This window comes from Eurytemora carolleeae, unplaced genomic scaffold (genome assembly GCF_000591075.1).
Source record: "Eurytemora carolleeae unplaced genomic scaffold, Eaff_2.0 scaffold719, whole genome shotgun sequence".
Lineage (NCBI taxonomy): Eukaryota > Metazoa > Arthropoda > Copepoda > Calanoida > Temoridae > Eurytemora > Eurytemora carolleeae.
The window spans coordinates 17,473-39,153 of record NW_019396627.1 but is presented as its reverse complement, the minus strand read 5'-3'; the positions used below and the strand labels follow the sequence as shown (position 1 = coordinate 39,153).

The 21,681-nt window shown below is 32.4% G+C and overlaps 4 protein-coding genes across 4 annotated transcripts in view; 3 read left to right on the top strand and 1 right to left on the bottom strand.

Moving 5' to 3' along the window:
* Positions 1 to 1,101, bottom strand: part of LOC111706533 (60S ribosomal protein L37a) — a 2,212-nt gene extending 1,111 nt beyond the window's left edge. Inside the window, exons 1-2 of the mRNA XM_023479429.1 lie at positions 997 to 1,101; positions 170 to 269 (exon numbers count right to left, since the gene is read on the bottom strand). Of these exons, the coding sequence (XP_023335197.1) occupies positions 170 to 269; positions 997 to 1,046 (150 nt within the window). The 5' untranslated portion in view covers positions 1,047 to 1,101. The remainder of the gene's footprint in view (positions 1 to 169; positions 270 to 996) is intronic.
* Positions 1,102 to 2,883: 1,782 nt separating this feature from the next.
* LOC111706545 (C-factor) lies at positions 2,884 to 9,114 on the top strand. Its single transcript, XM_023479440.1, has 10 exons — positions 2,884 to 2,949; positions 3,195 to 3,214; positions 3,779 to 3,844; positions 4,659 to 4,753; positions 5,148 to 5,297; positions 5,770 to 5,818; positions 5,876 to 5,963; positions 7,662 to 7,788; positions 8,360 to 8,419; positions 8,801 to 9,114. Exons 1-10 carry the CDS (start codon positions 2,912 to 2,914, stop codon positions 8,846 to 8,848), a joined length of 741 nt encoding a protein of 246 aa, XP_023335208.1. The 5' UTR covers positions 2,884 to 2,911; the 3' UTR covers positions 8,849 to 9,114.
* A 921-nt stretch (positions 9,115 to 10,035) lies between these two features.
* LOC111706544 (C-factor) lies at positions 10,036 to 16,116 on the top strand. The gene is made up of 10 exons (XM_023479439.1): positions 10,036 to 10,354; positions 10,499 to 10,518; positions 10,679 to 10,744; positions 12,200 to 12,294; positions 13,165 to 13,314; positions 14,073 to 14,121; positions 14,579 to 14,669; positions 15,133 to 15,259; positions 15,505 to 15,564; positions 15,878 to 16,116. The coding sequence occupies exons 1-10, from the start codon at positions 10,245 to 10,247 to the stop codon at positions 15,923 to 15,925; spliced, it is 816 nt and encodes a 271-aa protein (XP_023335207.1). The 5' UTR covers positions 10,036 to 10,244; the 3' UTR covers positions 15,926 to 16,116.
* Positions 16,117 to 18,692: 2,576 nt separating this feature from the next.
* The window catches only part of LOC111706536 (zinc finger protein 721), a gene marked incomplete in the record, with an annotated part of 10,775 nt that continues 7,786 nt past the window's right edge, over positions 18,693 to 21,681 (top strand). The window contains 3 exon segments of the mRNA XM_023479432.1: positions 18,693 to 19,045; positions 20,367 to 20,577; positions 21,023 to 21,101. Coding sequence (XP_023335200.1) covers positions 18,939 to 19,045; positions 20,367 to 20,577; positions 21,023 to 21,101 — 397 coding nt within the window.

Genomic DNA, 21,681 nt, shown 5'->3' with positions numbered 1-21,681 from the left:
ATCAATTCAGATAGAAAACCCATCACTTATTTAACTAAGAGAAAAAAATCGGAGGGGAGTGCTTAGAACTATTCACAAAACGATGAGTCGACAGAGAATAGCTTTTCTGTAATATATAAAATTCAATTCGCGTAAAATTATTCCAAAATTAATAAAAATATCAACATTCCTTTCTCTTCATGTTCTCCTTGCCGCAGAAGGTACAGACGTACTTGCTGTGCTGGGAGATTTCCATCTTCTTCACGGTCTTACGGAGAGAAGCACCATACCTGATAATTTTCAACATTAAAACAAGACAAACAAAATGTTTGTACATTATTTCTATTAAAGCAGTCATGAATTTTTATATTCCCGTGTGGGGGGGGGGAGGGGGTAAAACAAGCATTCTCTAGTCCAGACCCTATATATCTTCAAAATGAACGTCTTGATTTAAGAATTGATATATTTAGATCAACACCAGGATTAAACAGGAGCGACATATCTAACGAGATTAACTGCTAGTAAATGAAAAATAATCTTAGGAAAAAATGATTTCAGAAGTACAGGTGTTTCCGACAACCCTCTTTTCATTTGAGGTTTCACCTAAGTTAAAATTTGAACGTGATAACCCTCAAGAGATTTAAATCAGATATGAAAAATTGAACAAACCAATTTTGCGCCGATCACGGGGGCTGATAGTTTGACAATTATGCACGTTCTGAAATTGAATTAAATATTTTGAATCGTTATAATTTACGATGTTACCCAGCTAGGATAGGCTTGGGGGCCGGGCGCTACGGCCAAATGGTCCATGTTCTCTAGAAAATTACTGGACTACAAATAAAAAGTCGGAATAATTTTGCTTAAGCATGTCCTGAAGTTTTAATTAATGTTTAAAACTTATTCAATTCGCTTTGAATCTAAATTGTAATCATTAAAAATTAACGTTTTCCTCACAACCGCAGACTTAAATCATTAAGTTATATAAAACTTTGAATTGAACATTGATTCTATTACCTAGTTCCGTATTTACCGGTGATTCCAACCTTCTTGGTCCTCTTGGCCATTTTCTCTTCTGAAACAAATTTTATTTATCACTTCACCATTTATCTTCACTTCTCACAATATGGTGCAATAGATATTATAATTTTTCCACAATATGGTGCAACATATATTATAATTTTACCGCAATTTTGGTGCAATAAATATTACTTTTTATTATCGTTAAAAATGGAAAAACTTTGAGAAGTAAAGCATTAATGTCAGTAAAAAATGCTTTAATAAGCTAAGAATTCTGTAGTTATCATCGAAAAACATGCCATTTCCGGCTTTAACACAACTATAATTAAAGAAATATCACTACAGTAATGTCAAATCAAGGCGAAATATCACAAACAATTCATTCTGATAACTCAAATTACGAAGTAGGGACGTAGTACGTATCCATCTAACCGAATTTCTTCACATTACGAAATGCGTGAATCCAGCATGCGGTTCCATTGTTCCGGAAATGGTAGTTTCAGAAACCGGTTTTAAGGTCGACTACGTCATATCCTTTCTCACGCAACCTCCATCAAAGAAGACGACAGAGATTTATTATTCAACCTACGGTTTATCGGGACTATATAGGAACTACAGTGGGTCACTTGGGCTTTTGTTTGTCAATGCCAAAGTTCATGGGATGGTAATCAAATACAGGGTGTCCCACGAAAAAAAATTTAGGGGGGTGATAAAAACCTCATAATCTACAGTTGCAACAACCTACATTTACGTTTACATAACGAATGCAGAATGAAAGATATCCCATGTATAAGCTGTTGCTTCATCTGCTATGAACTGGACTAGAATTTTGCAGATTCAACCTCATTCAGAATAGATTTTAGGACAAAATCTTCACCTTTATTCAAGCAATAATTTACTTTATCATTAAGTAGTTCCATTTTTTCATTTTTCAGCAGCCCCCTCCCCTTAACCCACAAAAGAAAAAAATTAGCTTAAACTGTAATTTGTTAAACATTGCATTCCAATAACTTTGGTCAATAATTTTCCAGGAGACCAAATTTTTATTGATCCATTCTTTTCTGCTTGTTTTTGAAGCATTCCTCTGATTGAACTATAAGCTCAATGAACTAATGTTCAATTATCATTTTTTTGTTTTACGATCAGAGCTCTTAAATTTGCTCAGGGTCAGGATTCGAAAATCGCTAAATTGCAAAACAGGGTGGACTTTTTGCCCCCCCCCCCCCTATAGTTGCACGCCTGAGCCCATTCTCTCCATAGAAAGTAGTCGTGTATTTCACGTACTTTGGGGGACGATATGTTGGCCTCTAGATGTCTCATGCTAAGTTCTTATCTGATAGATAGATATTTCTCCGTACATTTCACGACCAAAATAGGAGACGTCAAGTTGTCGACCAATGTAGTTTATAGAAGGAACGGCCTCTAGGTATATAGCCGAAATCGGCTATTTTGCTAGCTGGAGGTTTTTTGAAAATATCTTTTAAATGGAGATAGATATTACTTTGGGCGCCGTAAGATAATTTTTAGTAAACAGCTGAACTAAATTTAGGTCAAAAACCTTACGAAAAATAAATTTGTAATTATTTGATAAATTTCTAATAAAAATTGATTTATAAAAGACCTTAATCTCCTTTTCTGGTTGATAAATAAATTAAAGATTTAATACAAATATTTCACGAAAATATATTCTTTAAATTATTTTTTTAAAATTATATATACTTATATTTAGCCCTGTGTGCAAAGGAGTACACATTTATTTGTACACTTTGACCTCTTCCAGTAAAGTAATTGATGTAAATCTTTCGTAACGATTAAATATTACCTATTTAAAACTTATTATCAAGAAATGATTATCGCTTATTTTTATGGAAGTATATAGTTTTTTTATATAATCACTTTCAGATTATTCAAAATGAGTCCTTCGTCAGTTTTTATCACTGGTTGCAACAGGTGATACTTTTTATAAATCAGAAAGAATTTAAGAATTAACATGGCCGATGTAACACCTGAAACCGCAACTATTATTTTGTTATTTTATCAAAGAGAAACATGTTTTCTTTCATGTTTTGATTTATATTTTGTATTATAGGCAAATCAATTGCAAGATTAGAAGTATGATTCAAAATTATCAAATTTATCCCCCCCCCCTTTCACTTTCCAATCTTTACGCCTAAGTTCAATTTATGTCTTTTCAGGGGTATCGGATTAGAGTTGGGTAAGAAAAATAATTTATTTAATAAACATCATAATTTTTGGAAATTTCCTTGAGAAGGATTTTTGGTCTCCCCCCTCCTTCATCAAAAAATGTACACGAAATTTTGAACATGTGGTCGCAGCGCTCGGCCCCCTTACGTCTGTCCTAGCCGCAGTGCTCGGTTCAGAGAGTGTCAGACCCTGAAATAATACTAATTTCATTTTTTATGAACGTTAAGGGGGGCGGCGGGTCTAAAACCCTTTCTCTAAAATATTTAAACTGTTTTTCCTGTTAATATTTTAGTGTCTAACATAATATCTATTTTACTAGACTTGAAAACTAACAAACTTAAACCTTCTGTTCCCAGTAGTACAGTGAGAACAAGAAAACTTTTGACAGTAAAGTAAAAGTCAAGTGTTTCTGATGTTGTTATTAATCAAATATTTTTACCAGTAACTTTTGTAAATAAATTATTAAGTGTAAATGGGTCTTCACTGCTCAATTGATTTCTGACGGACCATAGAAAGTCCAAACTTGAGTCTTAAAGTCGTCTTTTTCTCCTTGATAGACTTTATTTTAATTTAGTTCGTCAGTTCATTGTTTCTGAATCTGCTCCCCGTCATATATTTGCAACTTACAGAACCCTTTCAGGTCACTTTTACACACATATTCAATTTATATTAAGTGTAAAATCAAATCTAAAATATTATACAGAGTGTAAAATCAAATCTGAAATATTATATTGAGTGTAAAATCAAATCTAAAATATTATATTAAGTGTAAAATCAAATTTAAAATATTATATTGAGTGTAAAATCAAATCTAAAATATTATACAGAGTGTAAAATCAAATCTAAAATATTGTATTGAGTGTAAAATCAAATTTAAAATCTTATATTGAGTGTAAAATCAAATCTAAAATAACCATTTTCGTCTTAAAATTTTTATTTTAGAGTTAAATCATAATTTGTAAGGGGCCTTAAATATTTTATTTTAAGAGGAAAAATTAATTTTTCGGGAAGTCTAAATTTCTGAAAATCATTTTATAATCTTTGTCCGAAGGCGTGGGGGGGTATAATGGTTATAATAGTTATAATGGTCATAATGGTTATAATGGAAAATGATTTTGGATGATCTGAGCTGAAAACTTTAGAATGGTGCATATCGAGATTAATGCTTGATCTCCTCTTTTTCTTAATCTCCAGATGAAATCATGCTTTTTCTCCTCTTGTTATTAATCTCCAGATTAATTAACCGGTCGGGATTAAGGATATCCCATTCTAAAGTTTTCAGCTCAGGAGGGACAAATGAAAATTTGGAAATGAAAAGACAAGTTTACTTTTTACCGAGAAAATTAATTATTTTCTCCAATTCCAAGAATTTAACCCTTAAAAAAACATAACCAACTTTCGGGTGGGATATTGATTTTTGAAGAAAATATACACCCTAGCACCACTAATATTAGATGAATTGAAGAAGCTGGGTGACGAGAACAAGAATGTTCATCTGATTAAAATGGATGTCACGGATATTCCGTCTTATCCGGCAATTGTAAAACAGGTATATTCAGTTCATTTCTTATTCAAAGGAATTGATAAACGTTTTTGTAAAATTGTCAAGATCATGTTTTTTTAACCATGAATAGATGACGGAAATGTCAAAGATTATGCATATTGCATATGTACCCAAATAAAGATTTTTTATTTTATCGCGCATAATTTTTAAGTTTTTGCAATTGTAATAGTTGGGTTCATTATTTTTGAGGTTCCACAAATTATTACAGTGGAAAGGAAAGGGGGGGGGGGGGGGGGGATCAAAAATTAAAAGTTTGATACGGTTGCATTTTATGATTCAAATAGAACGAATTTAAAGCTCAAAATCTATTATGAGGTTGGTTAAAATAAAACTTCTTCAGTTCTGGGAAGGGTTTTGTATTTATCCTCAAACTATCGAGGTTGACGAGGTTGTAGGAGAGGCTGGATTAAACCTTTTAATCAACAATGCCGGCCTCCTACCTGGGCCTCGGGAGTATGCGTCCACAACGCCGGAGTTCATGAGACAGGCTTTCGAGGTCAACTGTATAGCGCCGTTCTTCTTCACTAAGGCAAGTTATTTTCCGGGGTGAGAATTTTGGTTTTAACGAAATTATTCCTCCCCCCAGGCCCCTCAAATCATCGTCCATGCCCTCTATTGAAGAGACAGGGGAAATCCTAAGAAAATGTGTTCTTGAACTTTTGTAATACTTGTTACCCTAAGAAAAATTTTTATTTCCTTAAAAAATCAATAATTTTTGCTAAGTCAGTGAAATAAAACTTAGGTTTTTAATTAGCTTGTTACTATTCTTTTTGGTTTCCCTTTCAGAACTATAATTATTTTTTTATGGTAAAGTTATGATCCTGCTATTAAAACGTTGTAATTATAAGAAAATAAAATTTATATTTAAATAAAAATCCAAATTTTTTTAATAAACATTTTTTTCCTCTCGAAACTCAAATAATTATGTATTTTTTTTTTAATTTTTAAAAATTTAAAAAAATGTTGTGATGTTAAAATAATAAAGAACTTTACTGTTACAGGCAATGTTTCCTTTAATTGAGAGAGCTGTAAAGGGAAGTTCAGAAAAAGGTTTTTTACAAAAATTACACCCATTTTTGTTATCACTGTAACCAAAATATTTTCTAGGCATGAGTTTGAGAAAGGGAGGTGTGGTTCAAATCTCTACAGTGTTAGCCAGTGTCACAGAAACTACTGGTGGAATATACCCGTACAGGTTTAATAGTTGACTTTATTATCATTATTCATATCTAAACTTGGTTTGAAAAATTAACAACCTAGTGTTGTATATGATAAAAGCAACTTAAGGATATATATTTTGGACTGAAACCAATACTAATGATATTTCGAGAGTACGGAATTTAATTTATTAACTTATATATATACAAACGAATACTATACGATCAAATAGGATCAAAGTAGATTGAACACAGCTTTACTCCACTCCCACTGCCTCATCAGCAAGCATTCTTTGGACCCGCCATCTCCCGCCGGGGATCCATCCCTAGCCTCCTTGGCTCGGCGGGTCAACGCCCCTCTCACCACGCTACTCTGAGATAAGGGATAGCGTCAGGTAGAAGCTAGTCCCGGATTTTTGGCGAGGCTTGGTCTATTTATAACTACAAACTTAGCATCATTCTAATAATAACTGAATATATACAGAAAGGGTTTATATCCCTTTGAGCAGTAGATCGCTGGAAGATCAAAAGACGATCATAACTCTGCCACACTAGTTGTTTAAGTGTTTTTGAATAACTTTAATTACTCTAGAACAGACGTGTGTATACTGTTCAAAATGCTATTCAAAGCATTTCTAGGCATCCTAGTCCTTATATATCTGGCAAACATAAAAAAATCAAACCCGATAGGATCCATGAGACCCAAGCGGACACGGGTAAGTGGCTGGAGCTCGACCCTGGAGATCGATGTTTCATTGTAGGTTGTTAGTTAATAATAATAATAATAATAAAAAAATCGGAATTTTGGTTTAAAAGTTAACTTTTTGGTCTCTAAATTGCTTACATAACATCGCTAAAACATGTCACATTCTTTCTCTTGAAAACTGTGTATATTTTTTATTTAATATAAATTTCTTGTATATATAGCTGTCGAACATGACAAAATCCAGTTTTTCTCGCAAAAATTCTATAAAAATCCGGTTTTTCTCGCAAAAATTCTATAAATATTTTAATAGTCAGTTAGTATCGACGATTTCGGATCTCAGTGACTTCTTTTAATAAGATTGGTTTTATTTTTTTCCTTTTAAAAAAAAGCATAACATTTTTTTTAAATAGATGATGCTTAAATGTTGTACTTTTAAATGCATGAAATCTGTAATGCTTGAAAGTTTGAACATTTTAAATTGAACATTTTTTACGCAGGATAAAAACAATTCCCCTTACCTTTCTTTCGATGCATTATGTAATTTCGATTCTTTTATGTTAAAGTTAAACTAAAGCATTCTTAAAATGTGCCCTAGCACTTGCCAATGACATATTACAGTTAGAGTAATTTAAAATTTCAAAATTCTTTCTGATGTCTTTACCGACCAGTATTTCATGGTCTCCTGCAGAGCTTAGGATCCGGATCCGTTGGATCCGCAAGATTTTGGCTTCCCGGATCCGGAACCGCAAAAATACCCGCGGATCAGGATCCACGGGGCAAAATAGCAACCAAAAACTGATCCCAGAGTGGCTCATTAAGTTTTAGCATAAAATTAAGCGAAAAAAAAGAAGAAAAAAATTGTCAATTCTGCTTTGTTAAAAAATTAGTAAATTTTCGAGAAATGTTCATTACCTTGATCCAACTCCGGATTCATTTTTTCCAGTGCGGATCCAGGATTCGGATCTGCCTCTGCATGAAAACTAAATGTATCCTAAGCACCGGTTTCCTTGTTATCACTGTATTTGTCTAGATGTTCTAAGTCTGCCCTGAATATGAGTATGAAAAGTATGTCCCAGGATTTGAAGGATACTGGAGTACTTATCCTTGCAGTTCATCCTGGCTGGGTTAGAACAGATATGGGAGGTCCTAATGGCCAGGTAATTTTATAAAGGAAGCATATACAGGGTTACCCACAAAGTATGAGACTTAAGACGACTGGGAACACTTTAAATATAATAATCTGAATGTTGAACTGGGCTTTTTGTCTTTAATCAATGATCTACTAAATGATTTAGCAACGAAAGAAATAACTTACTGGTTGGAGGGATCGGGATAATAACCGGGGTAATGGAACTTTAACATGTTACTTTTGATTTGATTTGATTTAGATCGAAAAATTAATCACGCGACCTCAATTCATGTTATTTTCAATTTGAGATGTTACCACGGGCGGACTAAACCATTATCTCAGGGTGGGGCCCATGGGCCCAGGCCCCCCTTGTAGTCCGCCCCGGGTGTTACATGTATGTTTCGCAACGGATTCGGAACCCTTCACTCTTTATCAGATAAACAATAAATGAAATGTTTCTCGGTGTGACGAATTTTCTAAAAGATAATCAAGGAAAATTAGAATCATTTTTATTCTTAAAAGGATGAAAGAGTCCCATGGTAGATCAGACAGGCACCGAAATTTCTCCCCAAAAATATTTTTAACTCAATTAATTTTAGATGTCTACTGAGGAGTCCTGTAAGTCCTTACTGAAAACATTTGCTGAGGTTTCAGACAAGGTGGATTTATTGATTGAAAAATATTTATTAAATAAATGCATTTCATTTTTAAACCAACAAAATTCTTAGTTAGCGACCTGTTGTCGCTAGACTAAATTATAAACAATTTAATTATACGAAAAAGAGAAAATAGCATCAAATACAGCAAGAACCAGAAAACTGTAAAACATGAAGACGACTTTTAGATTTAGTATGATGTAAAATAGTCCATTAAACATGAAATACAGCAATTTTGCATTGATACGGTTAAAATTAAACTATTTAATCTATAACGGCATCAAACATGATTAATATTGATTTAATGTCTTTTTCTCATTCCACTGTTTCATGGTTAAGTATCTATATGATTTTATAAAATATATCAAAACTTGAATAATTAAGGATCATGGAGCGTTCCTGCATTATGAAAACAAACCAATTCCTTGGTAGATCTCACATCAGAATATGTCTAGTTACGAATGTAAACATGTATACTGTTAATTAAATATCTAATCAGTAAAACACAGATTACTTTCCATAATGTTAAATACGTATTTTTTCTTGTATCTTTTAAAGGGCCTCAGGGACTGTCAAAACATTTTTTAGTGACAAGACTGAGGACGGTGACCTTAGAGTTGCATATCCGATTTACAGTGATACCGTTTTAACCTTTATCTCAGCAACAATGATATTTCTGCTCAGTCAAAGGTTTAAATGGTATCATCTTAAAGGAAGTGACCGGCAATGTACATGGTAATTGAACGGAGAATGTAGTATTGTGGAGAATTTTTTTAGGATTTATTTGGGACATAAAAAACGTTTTAATGATGTATAATTACTGAATTTGAGCGCAAAGTCGACGTTCAAAATCATCCATTTGTGTTGTTACGCTATGTGAATCGATTTTTTTAAAATTAAAATCTAAAAAATCTAAACTTATTAGATGTTTAAGAACATATTTCTCAATCGAAATTTTCTCAATAAATTAATTTTAGAATCAATTCTTTCTTTTTCGTCATTATATTATTATTCAAGTCTTTATTGGTTCTAAGCGATACACGGCGGGAGTTATACATAAGTATGATCACAGAATTTTGCATAGAATTAATCTACTCATATTTGAAATAAGGTTTAATGAGTTTTACAAAATGAAAAATGAAAATTAAGAATTAGACGCTGTTCGAAAAATATTTTTCAACTTTTCTTTAAGACGGCAGGAAACATCAGAAAAATATAAAGTTAGGAATAAAGCCTAAACTAAAGCGAAGTTGGATCTGAGTATGTGATTTTATGAGATCCAGGACGTCATTATATTGAATTCTTAATTCTTTATGAATTTGTTCGCAGATTTCTTCAAATTCTTCCAATGTCGTCTTTTCAATAAAAAGTCCAGAAAATCTGCAAAAAATGTTTATGAGCATTCAGACATTACAGAAACCAATAACTGGACAAGATTACTTATTTTCGATGATAATAGTTAATTCTTATTTTCTTAACATTTTCCTAAACAACTATTAAGCTTACTGTAGAATTTTGACTTCATTTTTCGTGGTCGTTATTAAATAATTTTATAAAAACCGACTCTCTAAATCATCTTTAAAAAATTAACAATCTATGAGGATTTTAAAAATCAAGTATGTGCTCTTGCTGAACAAATTATGCACCGTAAAAACGTCTCATAGGTCTCAAATGATTCCTAAAAAATTTCTCAAATACATCATTGTCAGTTCAACTACATGCATTGCCGGTCACTCCCTTTAAATCCAAATTTTAATGTTGAAATTTGTAAATAAAAAACATTTGTGATTACGCCAAGTGAATTTGTTAAGAAATAAATGGAATAATCATGCACTTTGAATTAACAAGTGAGACAAATTTTGATTTTATTTTTATATTTTCAGATTCTTTCACTCTAAAAATGAGCCCAAAATCTGTTCTGATAACCGGTTGTAACAGGTTAGTACCCTTTAGGGCCAGAGGTTCATAAAAACCTTTTAGGTCGGAATTGTTTAAAGATATGTTTCCAGGAATAACTATAAAAAATCCTTTTTCGTAAAATAATTCAGCCTTAATAATGGAATTTAACCTTCTATTTTTTAGAGGAATCGGCTTAGAACTAGGAACATAATTCATGTCCTCGTACAATTTTCTAAAACTTGAAAATTTTTATAAGAAATTTGCCAAAATTATTTAATTTAAGAAAGTTATTTTTAGGATAATACTTATTTTTGATTCAAATAAATTTTTCGTAAATAATACCGACATGGTTGGGTTGTCCAGTTAAGCAGTTTCTCGCGTTAGGCTCTCCACCACAGCACATCTTTGCCACCTTTAGAACTATGTCAGGTATATGGGTAGAAAGTATACATTTATGACATTTATAATTCAAAATAAACTGGTAAAGCTAAGGGATAGGAATGATAATGTTTAGATGAACTGGAAAAGCTAAGGGATAGGAATGATAATGTTTAGATGAACTGGAAAAGCTAGGGGATAAGAATGAAAAGGTTTAGATGAACTGGAAAAGCTTAGGGATAAGAATGATAATGTTAAGATGAACTGGAAAAGCTAAGGGATAGGAATGATAATGTTTAGATGACCTGGAAAAGCTAGGGGATAAGAATGAAAAGGTTAGATGAACTGGAAAAGCTAAGGGATAAGAATGATAATGTTTAGATGAACTGGAAAAGCTAGGGGATAAGAATGATAATTTTTAGATGAACTGGAAAAGCTAGGGGATAAGAATGATAATGTTCAGATGAACTGGAAAAGCTAGGGGATAAGAATGATAATGTTTAGATGAACTGAAAAAGCTATGGAATAAGAATACAAATGTCAAGAGGAACTGAAAAAGCTAGGGGATAAGAAAGAAAATGTTTAGATGAACTGAAAAAGCTAAGGGATAAGAATGAAAATGTTCAGATAAACTTGAAAAGCTAGGGGATAAGAATGATAACGTTCAGATAAACTGAAAAAGCTTTGGGATAAGACTGAAAATCTATCTATGAACTGGAAAAGCTAGAGGATAAGAATGAAAATGTTAGATGAACTGAAAAGCTTTGGGATAAGAATGGAAATGTAAAGCTAGAGGATAAGAATGATAATGTTTAGATGAACTGGAAAAGCTAGGGGATAAGAATGATAATGTTTAGATGAACTGGAAAAGCTAGGGGATAAGAATGATAATGTTTAGATGAACTGAAAAAGCTAGGGGATAACAATACAAATGTCTGGATGAACTGAAAAAGCTAGGGAATAAGAATTAGATGAACTGGAAAAGCTAGGGGATAAGAATGATAATGTTTAGATGAACTGAAAAAGCTAGGGGATAACAATACAAATGTCTGGATGAACTGAAAAAGCTAGGGAATAAGAATGAAAATGTTTAGATGAACTGGAAAAGCTAGAGGATAAGAATGAAAATGTTTAGATGAACTGGAAAAGCTAGGGAATAAGAATGAAAATGTTTAGATGAACTGGAAAAGCTAGGGGATAAGAATGAAAATGTTTAGATGAACTGGAAAAGCTAGGGGATAAGAATGAAAATGTTTAAATGAACTGGAAAAGCTAGGGGATAAGAATGAAAATGTTTAGATGAACTGGAAAAGCTAGAGGATAAGAATGAAAATGTTTAGATGAACTGGAAAAGCTAGGGGATAAGAATGATAATGTTGAGATGAACTGGAAAAGCTAGGGGATAAGAATGATAATGTTTAGATGAACTGGAAAAGCTAGGGGATAAGAATGAAAATGTTTAGATTATCTAAAAAATTATCAATAAATAAGTTGAAAAATGATTAGATGAGCTGAAAAAGCTTGGGGATGAGAATAAGAACGTCTATCTCCTGAAAATGGATATCACTGATATCCCTTCTTACCATTCAATTGTAAAACAGGTGAAAATTGTGAACCTTAAACTAGTTTTTGTGTCCTATATAGGAGAAATTATATTCTCCATCCCGCAATATACTCACAAACAAAGTTGCGGCAATGCTTCCAAGCCGCACCCCTATATCGGCCTGCAAAATGTCTTTACTTTTGAATGCTATACTAAAGAGAAATGCAGCGTTAATTTTAGAATTTAAAAACGTCAACCATTATAACCTAAACATATTAATCATATTTATCATATTTTTTTGCTAGCATAAGCAAACATTCTCGCTCACTGGGACAAAGTTGTTGATTTGTTTTTAAAAACTGTGATTTGTTGCGAGACATTAGAGAAGATCAACATCAGCTGACATTAGAGAAGATCAACATCAGCTGACATTAGAGAAGATCAACATCAGCTGACATTAGAGAAGATCAACATCAGCTGACATTAGAGAAGATCAACATCAGCTGACATTAGAGAAGATCAACATCAGCTGACATTTCCAAAATATTATATTTTAGGAGAAAGTCGCATTTTTTAAATAAAATCATTTTGCGGAAGTGGTGCGGCTAGGAAGCGCTACGGGTGAGCGCGCTGCCGCAACTCTATGTTTTTGAGTGAACGGCGGAATGAGGGCTGCTTGCCTTCTCTCTTCTCTCTAGTATGTACTTCCTTCTTTATCTAAAGAAAAGAAATATTTTTCTTGTTCTCATGGTCTTTAAAAAGACGTTGAATAACAGATCCTTTACAATTGTTGGGGTAAAAATATCGAACAAATTGTAATAACAGGGACAACAAAAGAGAATAGAAACAAAGATATGATGTTCCTGGCATATTTTAATGATAATACTAAATAACACACAAAGCTGAAATGTTTATTATTAATTTTGAGGTTGAAGAGGTTGTAGGAGAGGCTGGATTAAACCTCCTGATCAACAATGCCGGCCTTTTGCCGACCAACCGGGATCTAGCCTCTGTCACGCCGGAGGACATGCGTCAAGCCTTTGAGGTCAACTGTGTGGCTCCTCTTTTCTTCACCAAGGTATCTTTTATCCATTCAATTTTAGCTTCTGCATGGGCTTGGATTTCATACCTAGCTGTACATTTAAATTCGGAGCCATTTAAGAAACTATTAGATATTAACGCTTGGCATAGTGCTGGGGAATTTTAAATCTTTCACAAAATAAACATTTTTTGGAGAGAAACTTTTAGACCCTAACATAAACCTTCCCTGAGGTCATGTGATGTTACACATTTTGGGCCTGAACTGTTTTTGGTTTGAAGATAGATTCCAACAGACAGTAAAGATAAACAAAACACAGGGCCCTTCTTTTAGCATCTAGTTTTGGTTTGAAGATAGATTCCAACAGACAGTAAACACAGGGCCCTTCTCTTAGCATCTAGTTTGGGTTTAAAGATAGATTCTAACAGACACTAAACACAGGGCCCTTCATTTAGCATCTAGTTTTGGTTTGAAGATAGATTCCAACAGACACTAAACACAGGGCCCTTCTCTTAGCATCTAGTTTTGGTTTAAAGATAGATTCCAACCGACAGTAAAGATAAACAAAATACAGGGCACTTCTTTCAGCATCTGGTTTACCTGCAGGCTGCAAATAATATTTCTCCGTTCAATTACAGAGATAATATCAATCGCAAAAATCTCCCAAAAAATTGAAAATTTGTTGTCTTTTTAATTTTAATTGAAAGCAAAAAGATCAGCAGACAACCCAATACTTGAATACATATATATTTAGTGAAAATTACTTCAAAAACAAAAATGAAATTATTTCATTCCAGGAAATGTTCCCGCTTATCGAGAAGGCTGGAAAAGCGAGCGGGGAGACAGGTAACAAAAATAATAAGGATCATGAGTCCGGAAAAGTTCAGTTTTTCTGATTTTTATGTGATTTTTTAGTAACCTTTAGCTAGGAGAATGCATAAATCAATTCTAGGCGATGTCCAAACTTTATTTTTCTAATGTTCACTGTGTTAGCATAGTAAAACTAGTCTTTGCTGTAGAAATCCAAGAGTAGAATTCTCTCAGCATTTTGGATTTGATTTGATTTGATTTGATTTGATTTGATTTGTGATCTTATAAATTTTGATATTAATAATATTGATGTAAATAATTTTGATATTTTGATTTTTTTATGATTTTTTGATAAGATTTTTTGATATGATTTTTTATGATTTTTGATATGATTTTTGATATTGTTTCTTGATAAGACTTTTAATAACACTTTCAAAAAGATTTTTTATTTGATTTTTTAATTTATATTTAATTTGATTGATTACTTGAATAGGACGGAGTTTGTCTAAGGCTGGTGTTGTACAGATGTCGACTGCTGTTGCGAGTATCGCTGAGAACACTGGTGGTGGACTATACGCGTATAGGTTTGTCTAAATATGTTTCTAGATGTTCTAAATCTGTCCTAAATATGTTTCTATATGTTCTAAGCCTGTTCTAAATATGTTTCTAGATGTTTCTGCCTTAAATTTGTTTCTATATGTTCTAAGTCTGCTCTAAATATCTTTCTATATGTTCTAAGAATGCACTAAATATGTTTCTAGGTGTTCTGAATCAAACGTGACTTTTGCATTTTTACTGCATAAAATCACATATCAATTATCAGAATTAAACACTTAAATCTGGAAAAACGACAATATCATTTTTGTTATTGATCAGAAAAAAATTTTAATGATACCGTTGTGAATCGGGCATTGAAATTTTCGCAAGGAATGTCACTAAATATGTTTCTAGATGTTCTAAGTCTGCTCTGAATATGTTTCTAGATGTTCTAAGTCTGTTCTGAATATGTTTCTAGATGTTCTAAGCCTGCTCTAAATATGTTTCTAGATGTTCTAAGTCTGCTCTGAATATGAGTATGAAAAGTATGTCCCAGGATTTGAAGGATACTGGAGTACTAATCCTTGCAATGCATCCTGGCTGGGTTCTCACTGATATGGGAGGTCCTAATGCCTTGGTAAGTTCAATATTCAATAACAGCTAAATAGTAAAGCTTCACTCGATCTTTAAATCAAAAAAGAATTTTGTATTTGTAACTGCAGTCCCTGTAGTTGAGCTTGTAATTTTGCAGAAATGCTATTAACACATTTTCAGAGATATAACAATAGAAAATTACAAATATTTTGAGGTATTTTAAATTTTTGTAAAAATAAATACGCTGTGCTTAATATTGGAGATTCTTACGTGTTGTTTTGTTTACAGATCACTACTGAAGTTTGTTGTAAGACAATGCTTGAAACTTTTGAATCCCTGTCCGATAAGGTGAGTTGATATTTTTTTTTATTTTATTGGATTACAAACTTATTTTAGCCCCCCCCCCCCCCTTCTTTGGTCTTACCACATAAGCCAAGGGTATGTTGGATTCAAGGGAAACACTGTCCCTCTAAACTAGATCGGAGAAACGTTGAATGTAATATGTGAGTTTATATCTAAAATTGTTAAGTCTTCATGTAAAGGGTTGATATACAAAATATCAATTTTTCCCTAAAACATAATTAGTTCCCCCTCCATGTTGGTGCACTATTGCTCTCAATGGAATTTTTTTTTAAATATTAAATAATTTTTCAATTTATAGGATCACGGAACTTTTCTGAGATACAACAATACTCCAATCCCCTGGTAAACGTAGAAGACGATATTCCTTCTGCGACAGCATTATGATGTACAATGTACAGTACACTTAAAGTGTACACTGTACACAGAACTATACCCAGTGTACACACCTTATTCTACACTCCGTACTGAATAGTGCAAGTTTAAAAAATAACTTGATGTAGTTATTTTCTCTAAATATACAAACATTTAACATTTTTATTAAATTATTCAACCTTAATGATTAAAATAATTAATAAGAAAAAATTTAAACATGTTACGGTTCTTTATACTTCATGATCAGAAGTTGTCAACATTTTTATTAAATTATTCAAATGATCAAAAATTAGTCTGCAAGTGGAAATCGTATATATTAGTTACCCCCCCCCCCCCTGGCTGCAACGTTTACAAGTACATGCATTGAACGGTACAGGATGAGCCAAAAAATCTTAAAGAGGCTCTCATATATGTTTGTATTTATAAAGCGTTATATACAGGGTGTCCTACGAAACATCACAGGTTGGTAAATAGTTCTGAATGCCTTCTTTCATCTATACTGAATAAGATGTTAAAAAATTCTTGCCGTTTATTTCGTTAAAAAATCGTTTACTCTATTTTACTTTGAAATTAGTATGACTGCCATTGAATATTTTTTATTATTTTCTTTGGTATCGAAACAACTAGACAAATTATGGAAGAAGGCATTTTAAACTATTCATCAACTGTCATGTTTCGTGGGACACGTTGTATGTATGTATAGTGTTAATTATTTATCTTCTAAATGTTAAAATTAATTTTAATTCACATGAAAGTTTTAAATCTAGGGTAACCTAACACAATTTAAAGAACAAAATGTTGAGAATTAAGGAAGTTGGATTCAGATTCTGAATCTGCAGATGCAGGCGTGCAACTAAGGGAGGACAATATGGGGGCAAGGCACCTCACTAGCCTGATTAAGGGGAGGGGCCCTCCCATTAAAAAGGCTTGTTAAGAAGTCCTTAACAGGGTTCCATATTATTATTATTAACAATCAACCAACAGACAAAGCACAACAACCTGTAGGTTGAAATACAATGAAAATAGGGTTGAGCTCCTCCACTTGCCCTGGTCTATATGGGAGCCATATAGTTCCAAAAATAGCTAATTTTCTTGAAAATAAAAAAATAATATGCCCCCACAGTAATTTTTTTTTTAACCTACACTCTTAAGTGAACTCAAATTCAACTATAACATTTCTCAATATAAGCTCAGATTCTTCTTATTTTTGCCCTCTTTCTAAAAAAATGCCTCTAAATTTCGATACACATTTTTGTTCGAATTCCCCCACCAGACCTAAATTTTCTCCCTATTTTCAGAATGCCACCAAATAATTTTAATTTGCACATAAATTTAATTTTTATATTCCCAAATGTTTAATAAATACAACCAAATGTAAAATGTACAGGCCTATAGAAAAACGGCTCTTAATTTTTTAAGTCACGCACAAAAAAGTTTTTCCCCCAACAAAAATTGACCCTTAAGATTAAAAAAAATTCACTTAAACAAAAAAAGTTTAACATAAAATAAAGATTTAAGATTTCCTCAAACTAAAAAATTGCCCCCTGAAATATAGTTAACGATTTTTCCCACACAGATTTGCCCATAATACCGAATGAATGCCCACAATGTAAAAAATTTTCCTCAAAATAACGATTTTCCCCACTCAGATTTGCCATATACCGAATGAATGCCCCACAATTTATAAAAGTTGTCCCTAAACAAACGATTTTTCCCACACAGATTTGCCATACACCGAATGAATGCCCCACAATACAAAAATTGTCCCCCTTCTGAATTGGTATAAGGTAGTTTTTTAATCAAGGGCGTATACAGAAATAAATGTAGGGGGGGGGGCAAGATTTTAATGCACATTTTTCTTGCCCCACCCCCCCCCCTAGAAATGTTTGGGGGGTGGGGGGCCAAAAAATATTCGCGCTATGTGTGAGATAGATGCTATCTCATTTGGACTACTGCCGTTTGAACTATTGTTCATTTGAACTGTTGTTCATTTCAACTACTGCACGTGGGACCACGTGAGTAGTTTAAATGAACAATAGTTCAAACGAGTAAATATATTGCTCATTTGAACTATTTTTTAGTTCATTTGAACTATTTTTTAGTTCATTTGAACTATTTTCATTTGAACTATTAAAATATTATTAATGAAATAAACAAAAAATAGTTCAAATGAACATAAAAATAGTTCAAATGAAAAAAAATAGTTCAAATGATTAAAAAATAGTTCAAATGAACAAAAAAATAATTCAAATGAACATAAAAATAGTTAAATGGACAAAAAAAAATAGTTCAAATGAACAAAAAAATTGTTCAAATGAACAAAAAAATAGTTTAATTTGAACTATTTTTTACCTATAACCTAACCTAACCTAACCAATTTTTTATTGTCCATTAGAACTATTTTTTAGTCCATTTAAACTATTTTTTTTTTCATTTGAACTATTTTTTTTCATTTGAACTATAGTTCATTTGAACTATATTTTCATGTTCATTTGAACTATTTTTTTGTTCATTTGAACTATTTCATTTGAACTATTTTTATGTTCATTCTGTGTAATGTTTATCTAATTAATTGTCATGAATATAACTTTATGAAGATTATAAAAAAAATTTTAAAACTGAATTGGGGTAGAAAAATAGTTCAAATGAGCTGCAAGAAATGCGTTGATTTAAACTACAGGATATGACGTCATGTCAGTAGTTCAAATGAACAATAGTTCAAACGAACAATAGTTCAAACGTACCATAGTTCAAACGGCAGTAGTTCAAATGAGAATCCACAGCCAAGATATTCTGAACTAAACAAGAATGTCGTCTTGACAAAAAAATATTTCTGAATCAGCTGTATAATAATAACGCATTGTGTACACACCAAATAACCGGGAAACTGGTGCTGTGAAAGCGTCCTACGGGTAACCTGTCCTAAATCTCAATATATTTAGTGTTTTTCGTTAATTTTTGAAAGAATTTGACATTTTTTCAGAATCATGTTGGATGTGGGCGTTGGCTGGGCAGCATTCAATAATTTTGAGAATATTGCTTTTGATTCAGAAAAAGAAGAATTTTCTGAATTTATCGAAATGTGGAATAATAGGTGAAAATAAAAGTATTTTTCGCGAGTTTTAGAAAAGATAAACAATTTGATTGCATTGATTTTTATATTTGCTATTCTTTTGTTGATCAGAAGTTTCTTTACTTGGAGAATATGTCTTATAGCTTTTCTCAATATCTTTTCTTTAAATTACATATGTTGTTAATTTAAAGAAACATTCTAGCAAAGAATGAAATTTTTCCAATATACGCGCTAACACCCCCCCCCCCCCCGCGATTTATTTTCTGCCGATCGCAATTTGGCCCCCCTCCCCTGTTATCCATTTACACAGATATCGGTCCTTAGGAGTCCTTTTCTAGGAAAACTACAAAAAAACGTCATCTTCAAAGTGCCATGCCCGATTCACAACGGTACCCTTAGCAATTCTTTGTTAATGATTAAGATATATACATTTGGGTTTCTTATAAAAAGCGACGTTTGGTTTACTGCAACTTAAAGACAATGGAGAATTTCGACGAAACTAAACACTTTTAAGCGATTAACCGACAATAAATTTTACCTTCTTGATCAGATAAAGGATTAACCCTATTTATTCTGACGTCTGGTTTCATGACTGGTTCCCTTGGGGGGGGGGGGGTCCAATTGCCCCTCCTATATTTTTTTGTGATATAAATCTATAACATTTTATACGTTTTTGGAAAGCCCTTGAACTCTGTTCATTAATCTTCAAAAAACTGGCAAATATGCAAAAATTCATTGCGAAATCTAGTCATTAAACAAAAAATATGCTAAAAGAAATTGCTCAAATTGCAACAATTTATTTTTGAAAAGCCCTTGGCCCAGCGAATTCAAATGTGCAAAAACATTTCCAAAATTTATAATACCTAAATATGTATTCAAGAAAAACTGAAAATGTGCAAATTCCCCTTGAAGGCGTCTGTGCAAAATTTCTTTGAAAAAATTGTGCAATCTGGTTGCTTTTGTTATTTGTAGGCTTTCTAAAAAGTCATAAAATGTTGAAATCCAATGACTGGAAGTAGGTATAGGTAAAATAAGGCATTTAGGCAGTATGTCTGAGGATTCAGGCAGTGGGCATGTATTAGTTAGGAAAGTCAGAAAATTTGAGCTTCCTAGCAGAAATACTTTTTGAGTTTTCGCAAAAAAATCGACAGTGGGGCTAATTGACCCCCCCCCCCCCTTCGGGATAAATAGAATTTAAAGGTATAGTGAATCGGTCATGCTCTTTTTAAACAGAGGGTACCTTGAAATAATGACTACAATTTCTTTTAAATGTGATTTACATATTTTATAATAATGATAATCTGTTTTTTATTTTTAAATCAGGGTCTTTTTTATTATTTAGACTTCAAGATGCGCTAGATGCTGGCCTAGAATATTCTAATTCTCTACTGGCGTTTAATCTTCTACGAAGTTCAAATCTCTCCGCGCATGTACAGTCCCGTGTACTGTCTGCGATACAGTTGGAGTACGACGAAGATTGTGACATCATTCATCTTGTTATTCAAATTCTGGACAAAGAATTTGTTCAGGATTCACTCACAATTCTAGATCAGGTATGAATCTACTCGTTTGAGAACAAAGCTATATTCAGAAACTAATAAATATGGATAAAAAACCTAGGCATTGCTTTTATTTTTCTATAAATACATATTATTAAAACTCTTAAAATTATTGTTTTATTCTCTAAAATAAAAGTTTCTCATTTTTTTCTACAGTGATACCCTTAATAACGAATACATCGAAAAAATTCATCAAATGTCGTATTCTTCACTTTCTGATAATGGAATGTTGCAGATATATAGTTTTTTAATTAAATGATTATATGGAACTCTTTAAAACTGTTCCCGCATATTCATAGCTATTTATTTATTTTCGCAAATACTGAAATTTACGAAATATAGAATAAAACTCATTGAAAAATTGTCAAGACGACATTTTATAAATTCTTCCGATGTATTCGTTATTACGGGTTTCACTGTATTATTGAAAATGTTCCAGGAGGAAGTAAAGATTAAGATTGAAGAGAATCCAGAGGAAGACCTCGACCAAGAAACTTCCAATGAGATAGGAGAAGCTACAGAAGACTTNCAAAGTTCTCCTAGAATGTTTTTTCAAATGTTAAACAAATAAAGCAAAAATTCAAATAGTAAATTTTTTGTGATTATTTGATAAGTTCATTTGATGATTAAAATTCCAATATGTCAAATGAGTAATGATACACAGACCTATCATGCTATCTTTTTTCACTATTGACTGTGGTGTATTCATTTTCTTTTATACACTCTTAAAGTAGATAAGAAAAGAAAATCTTTTAACCCAAAAATTTCAATAAAGGGGATGATGGAGTTTGATGTAGGGGGGGGGGGGCCTGCCTTCATTTTTGATTCAAATCTTCCAATTTTTTGGGTGCACGTCTAGTTAGTGATCGAAATTCCTAAAAAAAATCAAATTGAATTTTAATGAACTCTAATGACCTTCACAAATAGAAAATATTTCAACTATGCTTTATGCATATCAAACGAAATCTAAGAACCCAGGGAATACAGTAGCGGCAACAAATTCAGTGTTTGACCTTCTAATGACCTCTTAAGACCTCTAATGACCTAAATGACCTCCAAAAATGAAAATGTTTTAACTATGGCTTTATGCATATCAAA